Here is a 24,095-nt window from a genome sequence, read left to right as displayed (position 1 = left end):
TACCCTCTCCTTGATGCTATTCAATCAGTATATTGAGCAAGCAGTAAAGGAAACAAAAGAAAAGTTCGGAGTAGGTATTAAAATCCATGGAGAAGAAATAAAAACTTTGAGGTTCGCCCATGACATTGTAATTCTGTCAGAGACAGCAAAGGCCTTGGAAGAGCAGTTGAGCGGACTGGACAGTGTCTTGAAAGGAGGGTATAAGATGAACATCAACAAAAGCAAAACGAGGATAATGGAACGTGGTCGAATTAAGTCGGGTGATGCTGAGGGAATTAGATAGGAAATGAGACACTTACAGTAGTAAAAGAGTTTTGCTATTTGGGGAGCAAAATAACTGATGATGGTCGAAGTAGAGAGGATATAAAATGTAGACTGGCAATGACAAGGAAAGCATTTCTGAAGAAGAGAAATTTGTTAACATCAAGTACAGATTTAAGTGTCAGGAAGTCGTTTCTGAAAGTATTTGTATGGAGTGTAGCCATGTATGGAAGTGAAACATGGATGATAAATAGTTTAGACAAGAAGAGAATAGAAGCTTTAGAAATGTGGTGCTACAGAAGAATGCTGAAGATTAGATGGGTAGATTACGTAACTAATGAGGAGGTATTGAATAGAATTGGGGCGAAGAGGAGTTTGTAGCACAACTTGACTAGAAGAAGGGATTGGTTGATAGGACATGTTCTGAGGCATCAAGGGATCACCAATTTAGTACTGGAGGGCAGCGTGGAGGGTAAAAATTGTAGAGGGAGACCAAGAGATGAATACACTAAACAGATTCAGAGGGATGTAGGCTGCAGTAGGTACTGGGAGATGAAGAAGCTTGCACAGGATTGAGTAGCATGGAGAGCTACATCCAACCAGTCTCAGGACTGAAGACCACTACAACAACAACAACTTTTTTATATGGTAATTAAAGCTTTATTACTAAACCTTGTACAAAAAACATTGATCACATCGAACCTGTGAATCTATTGAATTCTTACAATAAAGTAGAAGATATAGGGTCTGCAATGAATCAAAAGAATTCACTTGTAACAATTTATTTAGGAATAAAGGAGACGACTCACCAACAGGCAGAAGTACTGTGTCATCGACAGACACAGAAACAAAAGGTACAGAGTTTGGCTACCTTTCGGAATGCACTTCCTTTTTCTAGCTCTAGGAAAAACATGCACACAGACAGGCACACACCTGTCTCCCTACATTGTACTCAGTCAACTGTCAACTCTTTACTGGCCCATGGTGAGTGTGCTGGGGTTAGATGGGGTGAGGTGAAGGCCAGAGAGAGGAGGAAGGCAGGGAGGGGTTTGGGGAAAAGCATCTAGCAGCATGTGGGAATGAAATCGCGTGCCCAGCCACCTGCCACCTGCCCCCCCAGCTAGCCCACAGACAGCTCTCACTCTTCTACAAGTCCCCCCTCCCCCCCCCCCCTCCCAGAACACTTACTGAGGGCCCATAAACATCTGGCAGTGGACTGAGCACAATGCACGGAGACAGAGAGGTGTGTGTGTGTGTGTGTGTGTGTGTGTGTGTGTGTGTGTGTGTGTGTGTGTGTGTTCCTACAACTAAAAAAAAGAAACTGCATTATAAAAGCTAGCCAAGCTCTACACCTTTTGTTTATGAACCTATTGAGCACACAGTGCTTCTGCCTTTCGGTGAGTTGTCTCCTTTATTCTTAAATAATTCATAATTTTCAACGAGAACTTTCCATACATTATCACTTGTTACAGTGGTTTTCGCAAACTGAGGGGGAAAAGAAATTATAAAAAGGCAATAACTTGTAAATATAAAAAAAAGTTTACACAAAACTGGGAATATGACAATGGAATATACTGTATTCTAGATAGAATACAAACAGCAGAGATAGAACAAAGGTCAATATGGAAATCATCGTTGATCTTTTTTAGTCATTATCTTGTTCCTATCAGAGGAGTTTATAGTAAATGAGGGTCTTTAAGCTATCTAAAAGTAAATAATCAACCATATTAGGGAAAGGATAGACTGCTACTCACTGTAAAGATTACTCGTTGAATTGCAGAAAGACACAATGAAAAGACTGTTACACATTATGGCTTATGGCCAAAGCCTACACACACACATATATTCACACAAGCAAGCACATCTCATTTGCACATGACTGCTACCACCAGCAGAGTGGACTGGAATGCTACTGCCACTTGTATAGAAACCTAGGTTGGGGTGGGGAAAGGAGAGGGATAGCAGGGTACAGGAGGGGGAGGGGGGAGACAAGAATGCTGTCTCATGGGGTGTGCAGGGACTAGATGGCAGTCTCATGAGACTGCCAGGCACAGTGCCGCAAACTGAGGTGTGGAGGAAAAAAACAAGGAGCGGGAAAGGAGGTGATCATGGAAGATGAAAGGATTGGGGTGAGGGGGTGTGGGGACGGAAGCAAATAGTGAGGCTGAGGGGATGTGAAAGGGCTAGATGAGAGGACAGAGGGGGCAGAAACTGTTGGATGGGGGATGTGGGGACTGTAGGTTGCATCAGATTGAGACCTGGATAATTTTGCAAGGAGAGAGTGAATTGTCAGGATAACTGCCATCTATGCAGTTCAGAAAAGCTGTTGGTGGAGAGGAGGGTACAGATGGCTTGGGTTTTGAAGCAGCCACAGAGGTAATGCATGTTACTTTCAGTTGCAAATTGTGCCACTGTGTGGTCTACTTCACTCTTGGTCACAGTTTGGTGATGGGTGATCACCCAGGTGAACATTTCGTTGGTAGTCATACCAATATAAAAAGCTGTGCAATGGTTGCAGCAGAGCTGGTATTTAACATGGCTGTTTTCACAGGTAGCCTGTGCTCTGACTGGTAGGATACACCTGTGACAGGACTGGAGTAGGAAGAGTCGGGTGGGTGCATTTGGCAGGTCACCTGGGTCTTCCACAGGGATATGATCTCTGTGGTAAGGGGGTGAGAGGAGTAGGATGTTGTGGAGGTTGAGTGGGTGACAGAACACGACTTTAGGAATGGTGGGAACTTGGGTGCTATGTCCCTCATCTCAGGGCATGATGATAGACAGTCAAAGTGCTGAAGAAGGACATGGTTCAGCTATTTCAGACCAGGATGGCAGTGGGTGACAAAGGGCACACTCTATTGTAGCTGGCTCTTGAGGATGGTGGGAGGATTGGGGTGTGTGTGGGGAATTGTACACAAAATATATTTGCAGTCTAGGTCTGGAGAACAGCACCTGCCTATGAAGGTCTTGGTGAGACACTCAGCATATTGGGAAAGGGGAGTGGCCAGCCAGTATGGGAGCGACTGTTTGGTGTGGAAGGGATGGCACTTGTTAAAATGCAGGTACTGTTGGGTGACGGAGCCATCGCAGAGGAGGAGGTCAAAGTCCAGACAGGTGGCACACTGGGTTGAGGAGGACCAGGTGAAACAGATTGGAGAGAAGTTATTGAGGTTGCAAAGGAATGAGTATAGGCTGTCTTAGATCTGAGTCCAGATCATGAAGATATCATCAATGAACCTCAACCAGACAAGGGGTTTGGGAGGGTAGGAAGATATCCTCTAGATGACCAATAAACAGGTTGGTATAGGAGGGTGCAGTGCGGGAGCCCATGACTGTGCCACAGCTTTGACCTTCCCTTCAAAGGAGAAGTAGTTATGTGTTAGGATAGTCAGGTGTAGCTTATTATATTGTTGTGACTACCAAGCAGCTGTCCACCCAGATGAATGGCCACTGCCAAACAACTGTGGTCAAGAGTGAAGTAAATCACCCCGTGGCACAATATGCAGCTGAACATAACATGCTTGATTTCAATGGCTGATTCACAACCTCGGCCATCTGGATCCTCCCCTCCAACACCAGCTTTTTTGAATTGCACAAATGGAAGTTATCCTCACAGCACACATGGCACTCCCAAAATTATCCTGATCTCAACCTATGGTAACCTACTGTCACCACACCCGCCGCTCAACTGTTTCCACCCCCTCTATCCTGTCACCTCCTTCCTTCACGTGCTCTTGCCCTCACTGTGTGCCACCATCTGCTCATGCACCCACCCATCCTTTCCCATTCTTTCCTTTTCTGCTCCCTGTTCTTTACCCAACAGCCCACCATGCTCTGCTGCACCTGGCAAGCTCACCAGCCCCTTTGGGCCCTGCCAGGCAGCACTGTCGTCTCCTCACAACAATACCCCACTATCTCTCCCCATTCCCCATCCCACTCCAGACTGCTATCAGCACGACAGTCACATTCTGGTCTGAGATGCTAGTAGTAGCACTCATGTATACGTGTGTGTGTGTGTGTGTGTGTGTGTGTGTGTGTGTGTGTGTGTGTGTGTGTGTTTGTGTGTGTGTTTTCTTTGCTGAAGAAGGATTTGGTCATAAGCTATGAGTAGCACTCATGTATACGTGTGTGTGTGTGTGTGTGTGTGTGTGTGTGTGTGTGTGTGTGTGTGTGTGTGTTTTCTTTGCTGAAGAAGGATTTGGTCATAAGCTATGAGTAGCAATTCGTATTGTTGGTATTTCAACTTGGAGTTGACATTACTTAAAAATAAACTATTACCTTTTTGTCCTGTTGCTATTTGCCAAATGAAAAATAGATTTTCGAGCTGGTGTTGATGAAAGTAATGTATGAGCGAACATCTGTGAAGAACAGGTATCTGAGAAAAGTGCACTTTGTCTTGGCTGAAGTTCAAAATAATCTTTGTCCTGTAAAATAAAATACATAAACTTGTATTACAATAATCAAAATTCCAGGCTGTAAATACAAAGATGAGGAAAAGTAATTGACACTTTGTCTGCTACAGACACATTTGCTACACACTGGCTCACATCTCGATGGACAGCTACAGAAGAACTGCCAGTGGAACCTGCATGTGCTGAGTATTTCTGTAATGCTGAGTTTCTCAGAGTTTTGTTACTGCTGGGGCAAAATAAATAGTGTTACTGTGGAAGTTATTTTGATTCTTATAGTTTATGGCCTTGAATATTCTGAAGAGATGTACCACTGCACAGATGTATTAAATGCATATCACAACTGAGCAGAATTATGAATTTTAATCCACCAATAGTTCTGACACAATTTTAGAGGGCCACAATAAAGTGACAAAGCTCTTTGGATTCTAAATTAGCATTCCTTTTTGGTTAACCATTCATAGCACCTGCTGCTCTACATGTACCTTGCACTGTAGTAAAATGTGAATAAATCTATTAAATTATGCTTACATTTTGATAACCCATTATGGGATACTATTTGATGATATAATGTATTAATTTGGGTACATGACAACTAGATTTTTAGCAACCATACTAAAATCTTTTGAGAGATGAGAGAGGTTAATGGGGATAAAATAGTAAAACTTCAACACACAGTACTATTTGATGTGAAACATGTAACATTTCATTACTGACTAGAAGTTATACTATAGTTTACTTTACACTCTGTGTCATCCAAAGTATACTGTTTTGTCACATACAGATGAGTAAAATATCTTGATGGTTTGTGGTAGTGCTTTAATACAATCCAATTCAAGCCATAGTGATAACTTGTTCATTCCAATTTTGTTGAATCCTTATCCTGCAACAAGTTGGGTAACTTCTCTTCTCGAAATACGAGGGCATTTCAAAAAGTAAAGATACAATGGCTCGCAGTCCTTAAATAGAACATTTATTTAGAAAACGTCAGTTACATCTTATTAACTGGATTATTTGTTATTTTTTGACATAATCAGCCCCGTTATCCAAATATCTGTTAAGTTGGTGCACAAGCTTTTGTATCCCACAGTCATAGAAGGTTGCTGCCTGTTGTCGGAACCACATTTCAACTTCATCTTTGATTTCTTCATCGTCGTGGAATGATTTTCCACCAAGATGTGACTTCAGGTAACGGAATACATGGAAGTCGGTGGGCGCAAGGTCCGGGCTGTATGACGGATGGTCCAATACGTCCCGTTTGAATTGTTTGAGTAGTGCTTTGGTTACGAGCGCTGTGTGAGGCCAAACGTTGTCATGAACCAAGCGGACTCCACTTGTCAACATTCCCCTACATTTGTTTTGAACTGCCCTTCGAAGATGTTTCAAAGTCTGGCAATATGAAGCAGCATTAATTGTCGTTCCAGGACGCATAAATTCCAACAGAAGAATGCCTTGTCTGTCCCAAAAAACAGAAGCCATGATTTTCTTCACTGAAATCGACGTTTCTTGGCTTTTGGTGAATTCAAACGGCGCCATTGCATTGATTGTTGCTTGGATTCAGGTGTGTGGTGATAAACCCACGTCTCGTCACCTGTCACAATGTGATCAAGGAACTCATAACCTGCTTCAGCATAGCGTGTGAGGAAGTCGAGTGCAAAGCCCATCCTTTTCTTTTTGTGTTCTTCCGTTAACAGTTTTGGAACCCAGCGCACACACAATTTCCTGTACCCTAACTTAACAATTACAATGTCATAAAGAGTTGTCATTGACACCTCCAGTATGATCTGAAGCAATTATTTCAATGTGAGACATCTATTCGCATGAATTGCTTCCTCCGTTCTCCGAAGAAGGGCATCAGAGATCCCAGATGGCTGACCTGTTGTTTGCTCATCATGAACATCGGTCCTACCTTCAGAGAAATGACGACACCATTTCGTTAAATTTTGTTGATTCATAATGTTCCCATAAACAGAAACAATTTCTTTGTGAATATCCGCAGACCTTTTGGATGAAGAAAACGTATGAAGGAGCGCACTTCGCATTTGGCGGGATTCTGAATTGGCGCAGCCATTTTAAACACGACCTACTCCAATCAGAAGCAACGTTCAACTGCCGAACGACTGCGAGGAGAAAGCTAACGGTTCAAGGTTAACACCAGTGTTGCCAACTTGCTCGCCAAAACTCTTCTGTTCCTCTGGTGTACAGTGTATCTTTACTTTCCGAAATACCCTCGTAAATTCGCTGGATGTGAATGACTTGACCTCAGCTTTATCAGGTACAGATGTACTACCTATTGGTGACATATGAAAATAACTCAGTGACCTTTTCTTGGTGCGCGATACATGTTCATATTAATTGTCCACTGTATCAATATATTTCTTTCATGGCGGTGTTTACACATACCACACATTTGTTCAATTTTTGCATGTCCAGACCATTTTCACAGTAACAGCACATTTAAAACCAGTACCCATTTTAAACTGGGGCTTAAACCCACAGGTTCCATGCCTTGAGGCATGCATGATATCCAAGGAGTGCACAAACTAGTTCGGGTGGCTTCATACGTTACTTGTTCCTTACACTACTGAGTACTTAGAAACAAGAGGGCAGACTGTCCATCTGTAATATGTACACTGTGGAAACAAGATGATGACACAGCTTCAGCTGTTCTGTTTGGTGGCCTATAAATGGGTTTCAACTAAATTTATGTGCATTATAAACAAATGATTGTCTGCGACTGAGCTTTATTTAATTTAGTGATATTTGGTTACTAGTTTTTATTTAATTTTTGATAAATAATTTATGAAAGAAATCTGTACATGCTTCAATGTCCAACCTTTTAAAACTTAATGTATTAAGATAATAATTTGCAATAAACAAACAAAGTGTTTTAACATTATGTTAAGCTGTATCAAAAATAAAGGTATATTTATTTAAGTGAGACAATATATGCACTATATTTAAATTTTTGTGATCTGTGTAAGAAATGTATATTGTAAAAACTCATATGCCCAATATTTGTGTTTGTTGGCACACTAATTTGTCTGGAGATTAGATTAATTATTCATTCCATAGATCGACAAAAGAGGGGATCCTTCTGGGTGTGGAACATGTCAGATAAACACATTACAAAAATGTAATTAGAAAAACTTGAGTTTCATTAATCTTAATGATCCTCAGTCAATAAATGGTAAATTATGTACATGAATTAAAATTAAACTTCTAATATTTACAGGTTTAATACTTACATCTGCATTCATTAAATCCAACATTAACACAGTAGCTAGTTACTTGGGTATTACAACCAAGTATTGTCAAAAATTAAAGTAAATTATTCATTTCAATGATCCTCAGTTAAGAACAGTCAAATTATGTACAAGACTTAAAATTAACCCTCCACTATTTACAGACTTAAGACTTACATCTGCTTTCCATACATCCATCATTCACACAGTAGACAGTTACTTGGCTGTTATAACCAAGTATTGTCAAAAATTAAAGTATAATAAATTTTCATTCAAATGGTCCAATGCACTTGTTGAGAAATTCATGGATGGAATAGAAGGAGGAGGTCACCAAAAGTTCTTTTAAATTATGTTTAAATTGTGCCTTGTCTGAAACTAAACTCTAGTAACTTATTGAAAATATGCGTTGCTTTTAAATCTTTATGTATATTGTTCTTATTCCTAGTATTGATACTGTGTATTAAGCAGTTAGTTGTAAAAAGAGATGTATTATTTACAACAAACTTCATTAAGGAAAAAATATACTGAGAAGCTCTGGTTAGTTTGCCCAATTCTTTGAATAGGTTTCGACATGATGTTCTTGGATTTACACTACACATTACTCTTATTATACGCTTCTGTACTCTAAAAATTTTTTCTCTGGTTGTGGAGTTACCCCAAAATATGATACCATATGACATAATGGAGTGAAAATAAGCAAAATATGCCAGTTTTTTCATATTTATATTCCTATGTCTGACATCATTCGCATTGCACAAACAGACATGTTTAGGCACTTTAGCACTTCGTTAGTATGTCACTCCCAATTGAATTTATTATCAAGTTGTAATCCCAGGAATTTTACACTCTCAACTTCTCCTATGTCCATGTCCATGTCATCATATTTTATACACATACTAGACAGAAATCTCTTGGAAGTTCTGAACTGCATATAGTGGGTCTCTTAAAAGTTTAATGACAGTGAATTGGCTATGAACCACTTATTAATGTCAGTAAAAATTTGATTAGCTTCCCTTTCTAAATTTATATTTGATTTACTATTTATTGCAATGTTTGTATCATCTGCAAATAAGACAAACTTGGCATCTGGTAATGTAACAGATGACAGATCATTAATATACACAAGAAAAAGTAGTGGACCTCGTATGGAAGCTTGAGGAACACCACATCTAATTTCTTCCCAGTCAGATGATGTCTGATTGCCTACTGCTAAAGTGTTACGTAATGACACTCTTCATTCTCTATTAGTAAAATATGACTGAAACCACTTTGCAGCACTACCAGTGATGCCATAATATTTTAATTTACTTAAAAGTATATTGTGATTCACACAGTCAAAAGCCTTTGACAGGTCACAGAATATGCCAGTATCCTCTAATTTGTTGTCTAATGAATTAAGGACATTTTCACTGTAAGTGTAAATAGCCTTCTCAATATCAGAACCCTTAATAAACCCAAACTGTGACTTTGACAGTATGTTATTTTCACTAAGGTGCTTACGGGGACCACACCCTGCCTATCTAACCCATGTTAATTTAGGCAAGTATTTGATGCAGGACCTTAATATTTTTACTGTATGTTACATGATGCTAATAGATTCAACTGTACTAAAATCTACTTTATCCATTAAATAGTTTCTAAGAAATACTTTTTTAAATTCAACAACAAAAAATATTAAGTTTTTTCTGCAGTAAATATTTTTTGTGAACTTCCTGATGGGGGAATATTAATGAATGTAGTACCAGAGGTGGCTTTTTATGTTATGCAGAGTCTCTGAAAATTTCATTCATTTATCTATGATAGTTTCTGATATAATGGGGCGTATGTAGTGAAAATTTTGGTTTGCGAGAAATTGACTTTAAAGAAAAAACTTTTGAAATTTGTTACTTACAGTTAATTAAAACTGTCCTGCTGCATATGATGGCCCTTCTTTGGCCTCTGGCATGTCTCCCAGCTTGTTTTTCACCTTCCTGGATGTTTGTCTTGCTTTCTTGGCCATATTAGATGCAGACCTGTCTGCATTGGCTATCCTCATTTTATCGCAATGTTGCAGCCCAGTGACCATATTTTCACCAGGATTAATTCCCAGCTTTTTCAGTACCCAATACTTTCCAATATTACCACAATTGAATGTAATAACAGTGTCATGAACTTCTAGTTTCATTGTATACATGCCTACAAATACAGTTTTAGAAAGGCGGTTCCAAATTATGCTGTTGAAACATTCATTTGGGTTCTGTGTCTGCCCATGCAGACATTTCCTTAGAAGGTCAGGATGAGCCAAGCCTCTTAAAATAGGTTTAATTGTTGAAATAGCAGTAGCAGGAAGAGAATGCTGGTGAGAATAAGATTCTCCAGTTGCCTGAGCCCTATTGTATTTGCACCACGAATTTTCTCCCGATGGACACAATCCACGGCATGGCTTATCATCAGTACAGGACTAAGGGAAGAATATGGCCCAAACATCTCTCTTCTTGCCTCCAGATTTTCTTTATTTCTCCTAATTGCCTTCCTGTAGTATACCCGCAAGTTTTCTATTTCAGTTTTAGTTAACTGACCCTGCCCGGTCAACAATATTCCATCTTCTTAATTTTTTCCTCTCGTATCAACAGTTAGTTTTCTCAGCCTTATTCCAAACGTTTTTTAACATGGCCTGCACATTCTATTTTGCTAATAATGGCTTAGAGTTCACCACATTATTGTATGCCTTACTGTCACCATCGCCCAAATATTTGGTGTACCATATGCCTCTTGTTTCTATGGAGCAATGAAATATTTGTTGTACTACATGAACTTCCATAACACCACTTGTTCCTCTAAAATTAGTCACACAGTTGTGTTCTTTATGTTCATTGACTTTACAACACTTGGAATATTTATACATTATCTCCACATCTAACACTTTACCGGTGTCTACACTTGTGGCAGTCACTACTCCATTCAGAGAAGTATGCCCTCTTTTATGCCAACTTCCATCACGTGCAACTGCAATATCTGAACATCCATGATTTTCTTCCACTGCTTCCCTAGCAGCTAGTTCCATGCTTTCCTCACTGACCTCACATACGGCTTTCTCTAATATTGAAGTCAGTTTTTCAAATTTATTTGGTGGTTGATGTAAGTTCATCACTGAACAAAATGTTCTCCTTGCAGCCATGCCCTTGCCAATGGATTTTACGGCATAAACTAATCTAGTATTGATTTAACAAGGGCCACTTGCATCTGGTTTTGAAGAACTCATAAATGAAATCACAGCTAAGTATTTAGTGCAAATTAAATCCAAAGCAACTGCTAGGCCTTTTCTCCCACTGGCACTCTCACAAATTTTCACACTCTGTGACTCACCACACTATCTACATTGTACAAATTTAGAAATTGCATCTGATAATATTCTCAAATTTATAGTAATGTTACTGCACGCCTTGTCACTTACAGTAAAGTCATTGTAACTCTCTTGAAATTGTGAGCTTCTTTGATGATGCACTTGGTGAAGAATTACAATCAGAAATATCGTTGCCAGGCGACATAACCTCTTGTGCAGAAAGCTTTCTAAATGTGTTTCCTCTAGATTGTCGTTTCTTGAAAATGCCTTTACATTTCGTCATCTTCAATAAACACAACAAAACACACGTAAACAAGAACTGCAAACGAAAGTATAACAACTACTCGGAATCACACTTGAACAAAACTAACCGCGTGTTTGAAAGCATGTTGTTTACAAACAGCAGAAACAAAAGAATACTGACCATTGCATTCCAAGGATGGGTGTGGCACATAAACACACATGGTAGGAAAATGCTCTTCAAATGCTCGAAAAACATTTTTTTCAGCAAAATCCTTTTCAGAGTACTTAAATAAAACTTTAATCTATCAAAATATGATGAAAAGCGAAAATTGATTTTTTCAACCTGAACCACAGTGTGGTCCCCTTAAGTAGAAGCTTGAACATAACCATTTCAAAGATTTTTGAAAAAGCTGGCAAAAGTGAGATCGGTCAGTAATTTGACAGCATATCTTTGTCCTCTTTCTTGTGGAGAGGTATAACTTCAACATATTTAACCCAGTCCAGGAATGTTCCTGTGACAAGTGATTGATTACAAAAATAATATGACTAAGCTCACATGAGCACTCTTTTATTAACTATGTTGATAAGTTATCATAACTACTAGAATGTTTGATTTCAAGAACTTTATGATGGATTCTATTTCTTTGGGTGAAGTAAGTGCCAATTCCATTTTATTGAGATTGTGTGTGTGCACTGGTCTCAGATATTCCATTGCATTATTTACTGAACCTGACAACCCCATGCTATCAGTAACAGAGATAAAATACATGTTTAGATGGTTTGTAACACAACATACATTTGTTATCAGGGTTTCAGTTATTTTTAGAGCTATTTGTTCCTCCTCATTTCTGGTCCTACCTGTCTCTGACTTAACTATTTCCCATATTGTTTTTATTTTATTGCTGGATGTATTTATCTTCTTCTCATAATGTAGGTGTTTAGATATCTGGATAACCTTCTTCAATATTTTGCAGTAATTTTTGTAATGAGCTATAATGCTACTATCAAAGGTATCCCTACATATCAGATAGAGTTTCCTTTTTGCCTCACATGATATCTTTATCCCTCGTGTGATCCATGGTTTCTTATTAGACTTCTGCTTAATTTGAGTTACCATCAGGGGAAAACAATTTTAAAATAAGGTGCTAACTTTATTAACGAATGTTTTGTATTTCCCATTTGTGTCTTGGATGCTGTAAACATCCATTCAATTAATTTCTTGGAGCAATCTCCTAAATTTCTCAGTTTTTGACTGTTTTATTGGCCTTCTGTACTCAGTTCTGATAGATGTTTTACCCTGACAATTTTCAAAATTTAATGTTAGGTGTTGCATGTCATGGTCAGATAGCCCATTTACTACTAGTTTTGTAATGTGGCTTACTTGCCTAGAATTGTCTATAAAGATACTATCAATGGCAGTCTTAGAACATTTGTATACCCTAGTTGGAAAATTTACAGTAGAAATTAAATTGAATGACAATGTAACTGATTTCATTAACTGTTCACTGACAGTGTTTTTCAGGACATCTATATTAAAATCACAAGCAACCACTAGTTCTTTATTTTTTAATTTTAGATGAGATAGTAAATCTTCAAGAACGTTTGTAGATAGGGTTGAAATTTCTTGAAGGTGCTCCGTATACGGCCACTATTATAAAGGACCTATTACGGAATCCTATCTCTGTTGCACATGCTTCAAAGTGCTGCTCTAAGCAAAATTTATTAATGCCAATATTCTTAACTTTAAAACTGTTTTTAACAAATGTGGCAACTCCTCCTTTCTCCAGATTTTGTCTACAGAAGTACGAGGCTATCTTAAATTCTGTAAGGTTTAACATATCTATATACCAGTGGTCACATGATGTTCAGAGAGGCAGATTATATCAACTGGGTTTGAGGACTCTAATTCACCAATGCACATAAGTAGTTCATTAATTTTACTTCTAAGCCCTTGAATATTTTAATGCACTACAGATAGTTGGCATTTCACATTTACTGAGATGAAATCGGGTGGAAATAAAATTTCTGCTGATTGCTGCAAATTTTTAACCAACCAGCTGTGTTCGCTGATCCAATGTGCCAGGATTATGCTGTTTGATTTCTTTCTCAAACTGAAGGTTCGTTTCAATCTTTACTTCTCTCAGAACTTGACTTCATTCTGTCCTACCTATCCTAAAAAAGGTGCTGCTCCAACACCTGTGACCACTGGTCAAAGAAGCTTGAAAGTAAGACATTGTAAGTATTGGTACTCTTACCAATACTTTTACACTTAGTGATCCAGGCCCATAACTGATGAAGTTAAAAACTTTCTTATTTCATGTATATTTTTAATTGAGTTTTATAACAGTATAAGTTTAATTCCATCTTTCTTCTGCAGACCCCAATTCTTAACAACTAATATCTGTGTGATAAGCCTTGAACATGGAACAACACATAACTGGATTTATCTCTGGTATCTCATTTTCTGTTATGGTTGAAATAAAAGTCTATGCTTTGTTGTACAATTCTTGGACTGTTTATAATCATCACAGCACCTATATTTCTTATACCAGTGACAGATGAAACTACTACTGATATTTTTTCACCCCGCTAAATGCACAAGCATTTTAAAAACACATGACAAATAGTGAAATGTTTATACAATTTCACTTGTTTAATCACTAACCCATCTGATCTCAGTAGCACATGAGACGTCTAAACAGTTGCAAAGTTTTAATCTGCTCAACACACTGCGGCCCCTTAATTTCTTTCACCATTTTTCTTGTCAGTATTTTCCATCCCAAGCATTTTTGTGTTTTTATAGGTGGAAACATCCTGTGTCATATGCAGTTTTGAGATTGTGCATAATTTCCTGCAAATAATACTACAGATAGTAGTTTAGAGAAAGAAAATTGGTGTTTAAATGTAACTTCTCAACATACAATATGGCTGTTCCCACAACATTCTATTCTATGCAGATAGGGACAGATAACTGATTGTGCATTAACACACAGGCATCTGAACTCTGAATGAGAGCACACATAATTATGTCTACAGTACAAATGAGACAGCAAAGCAACAAGAGGAGACATCTAGAGCACTGGATGATACCGTGATAAGCATGACGGCACACTTAAACTTGCCCAAAGGACCTAGGTAACCATACAGTACAGCGAATTAACACTTTCGCAATATCCTTGGCTGGAAAGAAAGTGAGAGAGAGGGAGGGGGAGGGAGAGAGAGAGGGGGGGAAGGGAGAGGTGGATGGGGGGGAGGTGGGAGGGAGGGAGAGAGGGAGGGAGGGGGGAGGGAGGGTGGGGGTGGGGAGTGGCAGATTCATGCCACCCAAGAATAAGCTGCAAGTAAGTGACTGCTTGTTGTCATTGTTGTTGAGGTCTTCAGTCCAGAGATTGGTTGGCTGCAGCTCTCTATGCTACTCTATCCTGTGCAAGCTTCTTCATCTCCCAGTACCTACTCCAACCTACATCCTTTTGAATCTGCTTAGTGTATTCATCTCTTGGTCTCCCTCTACAATTTTTACCCTCCATGTTGCCCTCCAATACTAAATTGGTGATCCCTTGATGCCTCAGAACACGTCCTATAGACTGATCCCTTCTAGTCAAGTTGTGCCACAAATTTCTCTTCTCCCCAATTCTATTCAGTACCTCTTCATTAGTTACGTGATCTACCCACCTAATCTTCAGCATTCTTCTGTTGCACCACATTTTGAAAGCTTCTATTCTCATGTTTCACTTCCATATAGGGCTACACTACATACATATAGTTTCAGAATAGACTTCCTGACACTTAAATCTATACATGATGTTAACAAATTTCTCTTCTTCAGAAACGCTTTCCTTGCCATTGCCAGTCTACATTTTGTATCCTCTCTACTTAAACCTTCAGCAGTTACTTTGCTCCCCAAATAGCAAAACTCATCCACTACTTTAAGTGCTTCATTTCCTAATCTAATTCCCTCAGCATCACATGATTTAAATCGACTACATTCCATTATCCTCGTTTTGCTTTTGTTGATGTTCATCTAATATCCTCCTTTCAAGACACTGACCATATCATTCAACTGCTCTTCCAGGTCCTTTGCTGTCTTGACAGAATTACAATGTCATCAGCAAACCTCAAAGTTTTTATTTCTTCTCCATGGATTTTAATTCCTACTCCAAATTTTTCTTTCGTTTCCTTTACTGCTTGCTCAATATACAGATTGAATAACATCAGGGATAAACTACAACCCTGTTTCACTCCATTCCCAACCACTGCTTCTTTTTCATGCCCCTCAACTTGTATAACTGCCATCTGGTTTCTGTACAAATTGTAAATAGCCTTTCACTCCCTGTATTTCACCCCTGCCACCTTCAGAATTTGAAAGAGATTATTCCAGTCTACATTTTCAGAAGCATAATATGGATGAGAATTTTAATACGCAGAAAATGTTTGATAAGGTATATTAAAATACTAACATTTCCTTGTTAGAAATCAGTAATACACTACTCTTACAAATAATGATATAAATGTTAGAAATACTAAAAAAGAGATGCGCACGTGGAAAACAGTTGAAGTAAATCATCAAGAAGCATAAAGGAAGGAATTTCAAGAAATCTAAACAATTCTCTGTCTAAAATGAGTAAGTATAATGCCTCTACAAAATACCCATTAGATTCTATGTCGACTACACAACACAACTGACCTCTCCTTACCTTATATTTATCAAGAATATCTATTGCAGTTAATTTTCCACATGATTAGAAAACAGTAAAGATCACTTTCAGTTATAATGAGGTTAATAGTGTGCTTCCAGATGTTATGACTAGTTGTTTCCATGTTATGCACAATATTTTAATGAGTGATCCAGCCGTCTTCTTCAGCTGCTGCAAGTTTTATGGTTATGTGTACTTGCTGCCTGGACTTGAATCCGAGTGTGAACAATTGTCAGTCTCTCATAGCTATTTATAGCCGAGTTTTATTTCTGATGTCCACTACACCCTTTGATGCTCTTTTGTTTTTCAGAACTCGCACTCATATTCCATGAAATACAAATATTCTCAGTGTTTATCACCTCTGGTGGATCTGATGGCCAGTGATATTTTTATAAATTAAATGCTGGACCCCAAGCATGACTGAAATTGACATCCCAGAAACTTGGTGTTTGAACCATGACCCTTGTCTCATCGTATTCCATTACATGATTATATTCAAGGCAGTTGTTAGCAACAGCTGGTTAGCTTGATTATTTTAGGCTGGGATGCCGCTGATGTTCCTTACATCTCTCCTCGGCTGTTCTCATAGCTGAACCCCGCATGATAACAGATGAAAAAAATTATAGATCAGCGTCCAAAATATTTATTGCAAAATCAGCAAACCTATTCAAAGTTTTAACTGCATTTTGTTCTGTGGGGGGAGATAAAGTATTTTGAAAACAGTTTGCTCTTTACACAAAGAAGAATTTGCTGACAGGAGACACCACTGAACAAAAGATACTGCCTTTCTGGATTTCAAAACCTGTGTTTCATACTGAGCTACAATGTTAAAGTACCAAATAATATTTTTCCAACTGTCTGACTGGCTTGAAGAATCTGTAATTGTTGGAACCAAGTATGTAGTGCTCCACGACAAGTACTCATAAAAACATAGTTAACGCTAGGTGTGATCTGAGAAAGTGAAACATATATGATAATGTTCTGAATGTATATAAGCAATTTATAAGAGCATGAGTACCAAACATATATTGTTATTATTATTGGTAAGTGCTGTTTTTATTTTAATTAAAAGTGAGGTGGCTTTAAAAATAAGTAAATTTCTAGACTGTCACAATGATTAAGCATCTTAATTAACAATGGTATGAAGTTACCCTCTGTCAAATAACGCACAGTGGTTTGTAATACATACACATATGTGTCAATGTTTGTACGATATTGGTTAAGTCTTTGGTGAAATACAAATAACAGAAGGAGGTAACCACTTACCAAACAGCACAGCTGTTGGGAAGATAACAGGCACATAAAACTAGGATGTTGGTGAACTTCTGAATAATATCCTCCTTCAATAACAATAAACACACACACGTACATAAGTGTGGTGTGTGGGGGGGGGGGGGGGGGGGGGAGAGAGAGGAGAGAGAGAGAGAGAGAGAGAGAGAGAGAGAGAGAGAGAGAGAGAGAGAGAGTGCATGCTTATGATTAGTTAGCTCCAAAGAAGAACATTTATCTAAAAGCTCAGCAACACCTTCTGTTGAATTTCAAGTACTACAAGATGGAAACATTAAACTTCTCTGGAGTTGTACACAAGCACAGATGTAAATTGTCAATGCTGCATCACCTGCTAGTAAAATGGTGTAACAATTCCAAAATATTATTAGTTTCTTCTTGCTCAGAAAGTGCTGATTCTGCAACTATATATTCAGTTAATGAAATGCAGTTCCAGTTGCCTATAAGAACTTTAACAAGTCAATGACCAGATTTTGATGTTGCTTCTCTACAGCACAGTTTTCAACTACATTTGAAAATTGCCTAATTTAAATGCTGTAACCAATCGTCGACATAGTAAATAAAGTTCCAATTAGCAACTAGAAAGGCATTTCATTAATTTCACAGTAACCACTCACGTGTAATGAAAGCACTACTTTTCTAATTGAACGATCGCCGCTGATTTAAAATACTTACAACATACATGGTATCCACGCCATCAAAGCCAGCAGCGTGGGCTCGTGAACATATTCTCTGCGTTAGATGATCCTGTACCTCAGGCTCGGCTGGAGGAAGCATTTCACATTTGTTCAGACTTTCCATCATTCCACCTTCATTTTCCTTATTTTCAGTTCCTTTCAACTGTTCTATTTCCTCACAGGTCATCCCCGGAGAGGGAACAAATGGTATTTCGTACTTAAAGTGATTATTGTCTTCCAATTTTTCTTTCAAGTCCTCAGGCTCTAAAAGTGCAGCAACAAATTCAGTATGTAAGGCTTTTTGCGAGGGTTTCATAAAGTTAATTGACATGTAAAACTGTGGTAAACAGATATCGCCCATGCCTATTACAGCAAAAGAACACACAATCATCTAATATAAAGCACTACACCCCTATACAATGGAACAATAAATGTATTAAAAACATATCAAACCAAGTACAATGACTACACACACCAACTGAAATTTATGCCAAGGATATTTGGTAGATGGTCTAATGGTAAACCGTGTGCCTGTAAACTGGAAGGTCACACGATTGACTCCTGGTTGGACTACAGCACACTTCATTCTAGTAAATAAAATATTTTTCTCACAAAATGATGTGGTTCTCTACCTACTGCTACTTGTTCACACAGTAAGTTTGTAAACTGAACATTGAAGCATTACAAGATTTTAGGAAAATAAAAGAACAACAAAAATCCTTTCCTGTTATTCTAATGTATTAAATATGTACTTGCAGTGCACCAAATGTTGATGAACCCTTGCTGATCTCCTGAGTTCAGCGTATGTCCTTTCAATCTGCGTATAATCTGGTTCAGTTCGTGAAGTATCCTGGAGACGGCTTTCATCCTGTTCAACTGCTGGTTCATAAGGCAGTCAAATTAAATGCCATTTGTCTTCATTTCTCTGTTGCCTACTATTCTTCAAGATGCTACATTTTTTGAGTAGGTTTTGATGCCTTTCAGCCATTCCAGTAGATATTACATGATGCACAGCATATTTCCCAGCTCTTTGATTACACTGCAATACTCTACGGTGATCTGCTGGACAAAGTGATGAATTTTTGGCATACACTCGATCATTTGGCTGACAGCCACAAAGTAATTCTTCAGGCTTTCCCGGCGAGGCGTTGTCATGTTGATTAATCGGGTTTCTGCCAGTTATTTGCATCTTTCCAGCTGGTTGCAGGCGATGCTCCAAAAAACGACCAGCTTTGCGAAAGAAGCTGTGACACTTTCTGCGCAACCGACCCATCATGACAATGCCTGGTCGCATACAGCGCAAGCTGTAGCTGCTCTGTTCGGTCGATGGGACTGGTAAGTACTGTACCATCCACCACACTCCCCGGACTTAAGTCCTGGTGACTTTGATTTGATTCCGAAGATGAAGCAATCACTTTGTGGCATTCGCTTCAGAATTGTTCCAGAGATTTGACAGGCAGTAGACAGCTCCATTTGTACCATAAACAGAACAGGCTCTGCTAACTGTATACTACGCCTTCCACATCAATGGCAATGGGTTCTACACAATGCTGGTGACTACTTTGAACAACAGTAACAGGTGCAAACATGTAACTCTTTTGTATCAGTTGTGAATAAAGAGTTACCACTATTTAAGTTCCAACCCTCGTATATTTGTCTGCTGTAAACAAGGCTAGTGGATGCGATGGAATTCCGGCTGAATTGTTCAAAATCACTGGAGAGAATGAGGTGAATATGTTGCACTCAATGTGTCAGCAACTACAGAGAAGCCAACAAAGCCAAAAGACCGGGAAAGTCCAATTTTCCTCGTAATTCCAAAGAAGGGAATTTCTAAAGTGTGTTCAAATTAAAGAACAATTGCACTTATCTTACATGCTAGAAAAGTCAAGGTTAAAATCTTACAAAATAGTCTTCACCAATACACAGACCGAGAACTACCTGAAAAACAAGTTGGATTTCGTAGCAAAAGTGGTACCAGAGATCAACACCCAAAAGATTTTGAAGAAGGCAAGAGAATTCGAGAAAGATGTTTATCTCTGCATTACTGGTTGTGCTAAAGCCTTTAACTGAACAGACCACAATAAATTATGGGAAGTACCATACTCAAAAATGAAAGTACCAGATCACTGATTCACATCACAGGAAATTTATGCTCTGATGAGATAGCTACAATGAGAACCTTACATGGAGCAAGATTGAGATAGGAGTATGACAAGGCTGCATGTTATCACTTTATTTATTCAACCCATATGAAGACGATATTATGAGGAATGTTGCATTAGATGAAGAAGAAATTGGAATGAACCTAGTTGGGATAAATACAAATAATTTCAGATATGCAGAGGATACCATCCTGATGGCAGAAAGTGACAAAGAGTTAAAGATCCTCTTACTGAACAGGAAAGAAAAAGGTGCAAAGGCTGAACTAATGTCACTTTATGACTTGTACAGGAAGAGGAATGATGGAGGTAGTCTCTATGTTCAATTAGCTCAGCTCACAGATTTCTGATGATGGCAACTGCAGCCATGAAATCAAGATTCTTGTTACTGGGTAGAAAGGCAACGTCCAGCCTCAATAATGTTTTAAGGAGTAGAGGTGTAACAGTAACAAAAAAGATCTATAAAGTAAGGGCTTTCCAGTTGTGATGCACAGATGTGAGACCTGTAATATAAGAAAGGGTGAATGTTATAGAATAGATTCTTTTGAATACTGGTGCTCTGCAAAACTCCTTAAGAATTCTATGGACCACAAGAAGAATAAAGAGGTCGGTATTACTGGAAATAAAACTAGATTGCTGCTTGAAAGGTCCGACCTTTGGGCACATCATGAAAAGACTTGATTTGCTGGAAAAAAGCTTAATGCTAGTGAAGATCTGAGGCAAAAGGGCAAGAGGAAAGCAAAGGATGAGTCGGATGGCATCAAAGAAATTATGGATTCCAACCAGGAAAATCTCCAGTAGACAGTGATGTGCTTTAGCATATGGGATCATGGAGAATCGTATTCAACTCCATGAATAGAGACAAAGACAGAGAGAGAGAGAGAGAGAGAGAGAGAGAGAGAGAGAGAGAGAGAGAGATTTTGGCTAACAACATAAAATTCTTTTGTTGTTGTCATTGATGCATACCATAACAAATAAATACTAGAACCTACGACCTTGTGGAAGCCTTCTATAGCAAATTTTGCTTGAATGCCTTTATTGTCATTCTCAATGGAGAGAAGTCTTCCGAAGTAAGAGTGATTTCAGGTGTGCTGCAGGGGAGTGTCGTAGGACCGTTGTTATTCACAATATACATAAATGACCTTGTGGATGACATCGGAAGTTCACTAAGGCTTTTTGCGGATGATGCTGTGGTATATCGAGAGGTTGTAACAATTGAAAATTGTACTGAAATGCAGGAGGATCTGCAGCGAATTGACGCATGGTGCAGCGAATGGCAACTGAATCTCAATGTAAACAAGTGTAATGTGATGCGAATACATAGAAAGATAGATCCCTTATCATTTAGCTACAAAATAGCAGGTCAGCAACTGGAAGCAGTTAATTCCATAAATTATCTGGGAGTACGCATTAGGAGCGATTTAAAATGGCTTGGTAAAGCAGATGCCAGACTGAGATTCATTGGAAGAATCCTAAAGAAATGCAATCCGAAAACAAAGGAAGTAGGTTACAGTATGCTTGTTCACTCACTGCTTGAATACTGCTCAGCAGTGTGGGATCCGTACCATATAGGGTTGATAGAAGAGATAGAGAAGATCCAATGGAGAGCAGCGCGCTTCATTACAGTATCATTCAGTAATCGCGAAAGCATTACGGAGATGATAGATAAACTCCAGTGGAAGACTCTACAGGAGAGACGCTCAGTAGCTCGGTACGGGCTTTTGTTGAAGTTTCGAGAACATACCTTCACCGAAGAGTCAAGCAGTATATTGCTCCCTCCTACGTATATCTCGCGAAGAGACCATGAGGATAAAATCAGAGAGATTAGAGCCCACGCAGAGGTATACCGACAATCCTTCTTTCCACGAACAATATGAGACTGGAATAGAAGGGAGAACCGATAGAGGTATTCAAGGTACCCTCCGCCACACACTGTCAGGTGGGTTGCGGAGTATGGATGTAGATGTAGTAGATGTAGATTGTGGCTTCTGTAGTTTCTAACGTCATGTCAAATATGTATGGGAACATAAAGGAGCCATGATGCTTTCCAGAATGGTTAAGCATAAATAAAATGAATTCTTTCCCATGGTTCTGTTACTTAGGGCCGGTTTGATGATTATTATTATTATTATTATTATTATTATTATTATTATTTGTGATCTGGTTTTGCCACATGACAAAGTTCACACAGTGAAACCATTTCTTCAATTTCTTTGTCCACTTTTGGCCACCAACAGTATCTTCTTGCCATTTGTTTCATTCTAATAACACCTCAGTGTGCATCATCAAGTGTCTTCAAAATTCTTTTTGACATATTTTGAGTATGATAATCCTTGTGAAATCTATCTGAAGAAGTAGCAGGCCATGGCTGGTTCTGATGGCAGTCCTTTTGTTAAAATATTGCTGCAAAACCTTTATTGTCTTTTGGCAAATAGCCTGGCCACCCATAATTTTTTTTTTTTTCAGAATGCACAATCATTTTTAGTGCTACACCTTTGCTCATGGCTTCTTGAGTTTTTCTGTGATCAAACTGAAATTAATGGATCTGTTTATTAATTTATTCTTCAAGTTGCAAGCAGGATTCTTAAGACATATAAAATTTTTCATGTAGACAGCCTTGATAAGGCACCTATATTGAAATATTTTTCTGTTTGTCTGTATCGGATTTCAAAGTCATATCTCATCATTGTGATTGCCCTTCTTTGTAGTTTCTGAACTGTCAATACTGGCATCTGTTTGCTTGAATGAGATATTGAAACCAGAGGCTTGTGATGTGTGATCACTGTGAACCTTCTTCCATACGAGCATTAGTGAAATTTATTGAACCCATAAAGTAAAGTAAGTGCTTCCTTTTCAGTTTGACCCTATTTGTCCTAACGTTCATATAAAGTCTTGGAAGCAAAGCTATAGGTTTTTTCTGATACATCTGAATACAACGCTGTTCCAGCTCCATACAATGGTACTTCACTAGCTGAAATCATAACCTGAATTGATAAATTTCCTTCTTGATTTTCAAAAATGCTGCTTCTCCTTGCTTGGTCCATTTTAACTGTGTCTTCTGTGTTTCAAGGGTGATTCCACAGTTCAGCTATTTCAGAAAATCTCGTGACAAGCTTGTTGTTATAATTTACTTTTCAAAAAAGCTATTTCAGAAAATCTCTTGAAGAATTTGTTGTTGTAATTTACTTTTCAAAGAAAGATTCTAGTTCCTGGATATTTTCTGGAAGGGATGTTTTCTTACTGCTTTCACACTAGTTTTGGATGATTGATTCCACCAGCATTAATGATGTGGCCTAGGTATTCTAACTTGTTTTTGAAGAAGTCACATTTCTTTCTATTACATCTGAGGCCAATATTTTGCAGTCCTGCAAAAAGCCAGCCCAAATTCTTCATGTGCTCACCCATGTTTGTGTCTGCGACAGTTATTATATCCAAGTAATCAGTATATACTGTATGGTACTTGAGATTTGTTACACGAATCGCTGTTGTAGCAGAAGCATTTTCTGTGCCAAATGCCAATCTCTGGTATCTGTGAATACTCCAAATGGAGTACTGACAACCGTTGTCATCCTCAAGAATTTGTCCAATTACAGATTAGGGGTACTTAATGAGCGATACCTAAGTTTACGCAATATTGGACAATATGTTGCCACTGGATTGAGACAGAGAGAGAAAGAGAGAGAGAGAGAGAGAGAGATAGAGAGAGGGGGGGGGGGGATAAACTGGGGGTAAGAGAGCATCCTGCATAACGTCCCTGGTGATTGGCATTACATCAGCCACATAACAAGATGGCCATTGGTA

The 24,095-nt window shown here is 38.6% G+C and overlaps 1 protein-coding gene across 1 annotated transcript in view; it reads right to left on the bottom strand.

Moving 5' to 3' along the window:
- Positions 1-24,095, bottom strand: part of LOC124616100 — a 131,660-nt gene that overhangs the window by 74,339 nt on the left and 33,226 nt on the right. Inside the window, exons 6-7 of the mRNA XM_047144360.1 lie at positions 18,134-18,399; positions 4,537-4,682 (exon numbers count right to left, since the gene is read on the bottom strand). Coding sequence (XP_047000316.1) covers positions 4,537-4,682; positions 18,134-18,399 — 412 coding nt within the window. The remainder of the gene's footprint in view (positions 1-4,536; positions 4,683-18,133; positions 18,400-24,095) is intronic.

The sequence above is a fragment of the Schistocerca americana genome, chromosome 5, assembly GCF_021461395.2.
Source record: "Schistocerca americana isolate TAMUIC-IGC-003095 chromosome 5, iqSchAmer2.1, whole genome shotgun sequence".
Lineage (NCBI taxonomy): Eukaryota > Metazoa > Arthropoda > Insecta > Orthoptera > Acrididae > Schistocerca > Schistocerca americana.
Note: the sequence above shows the minus strand (reverse complement) of the source record. Positions and strands in the feature narration are given on the sequence as shown.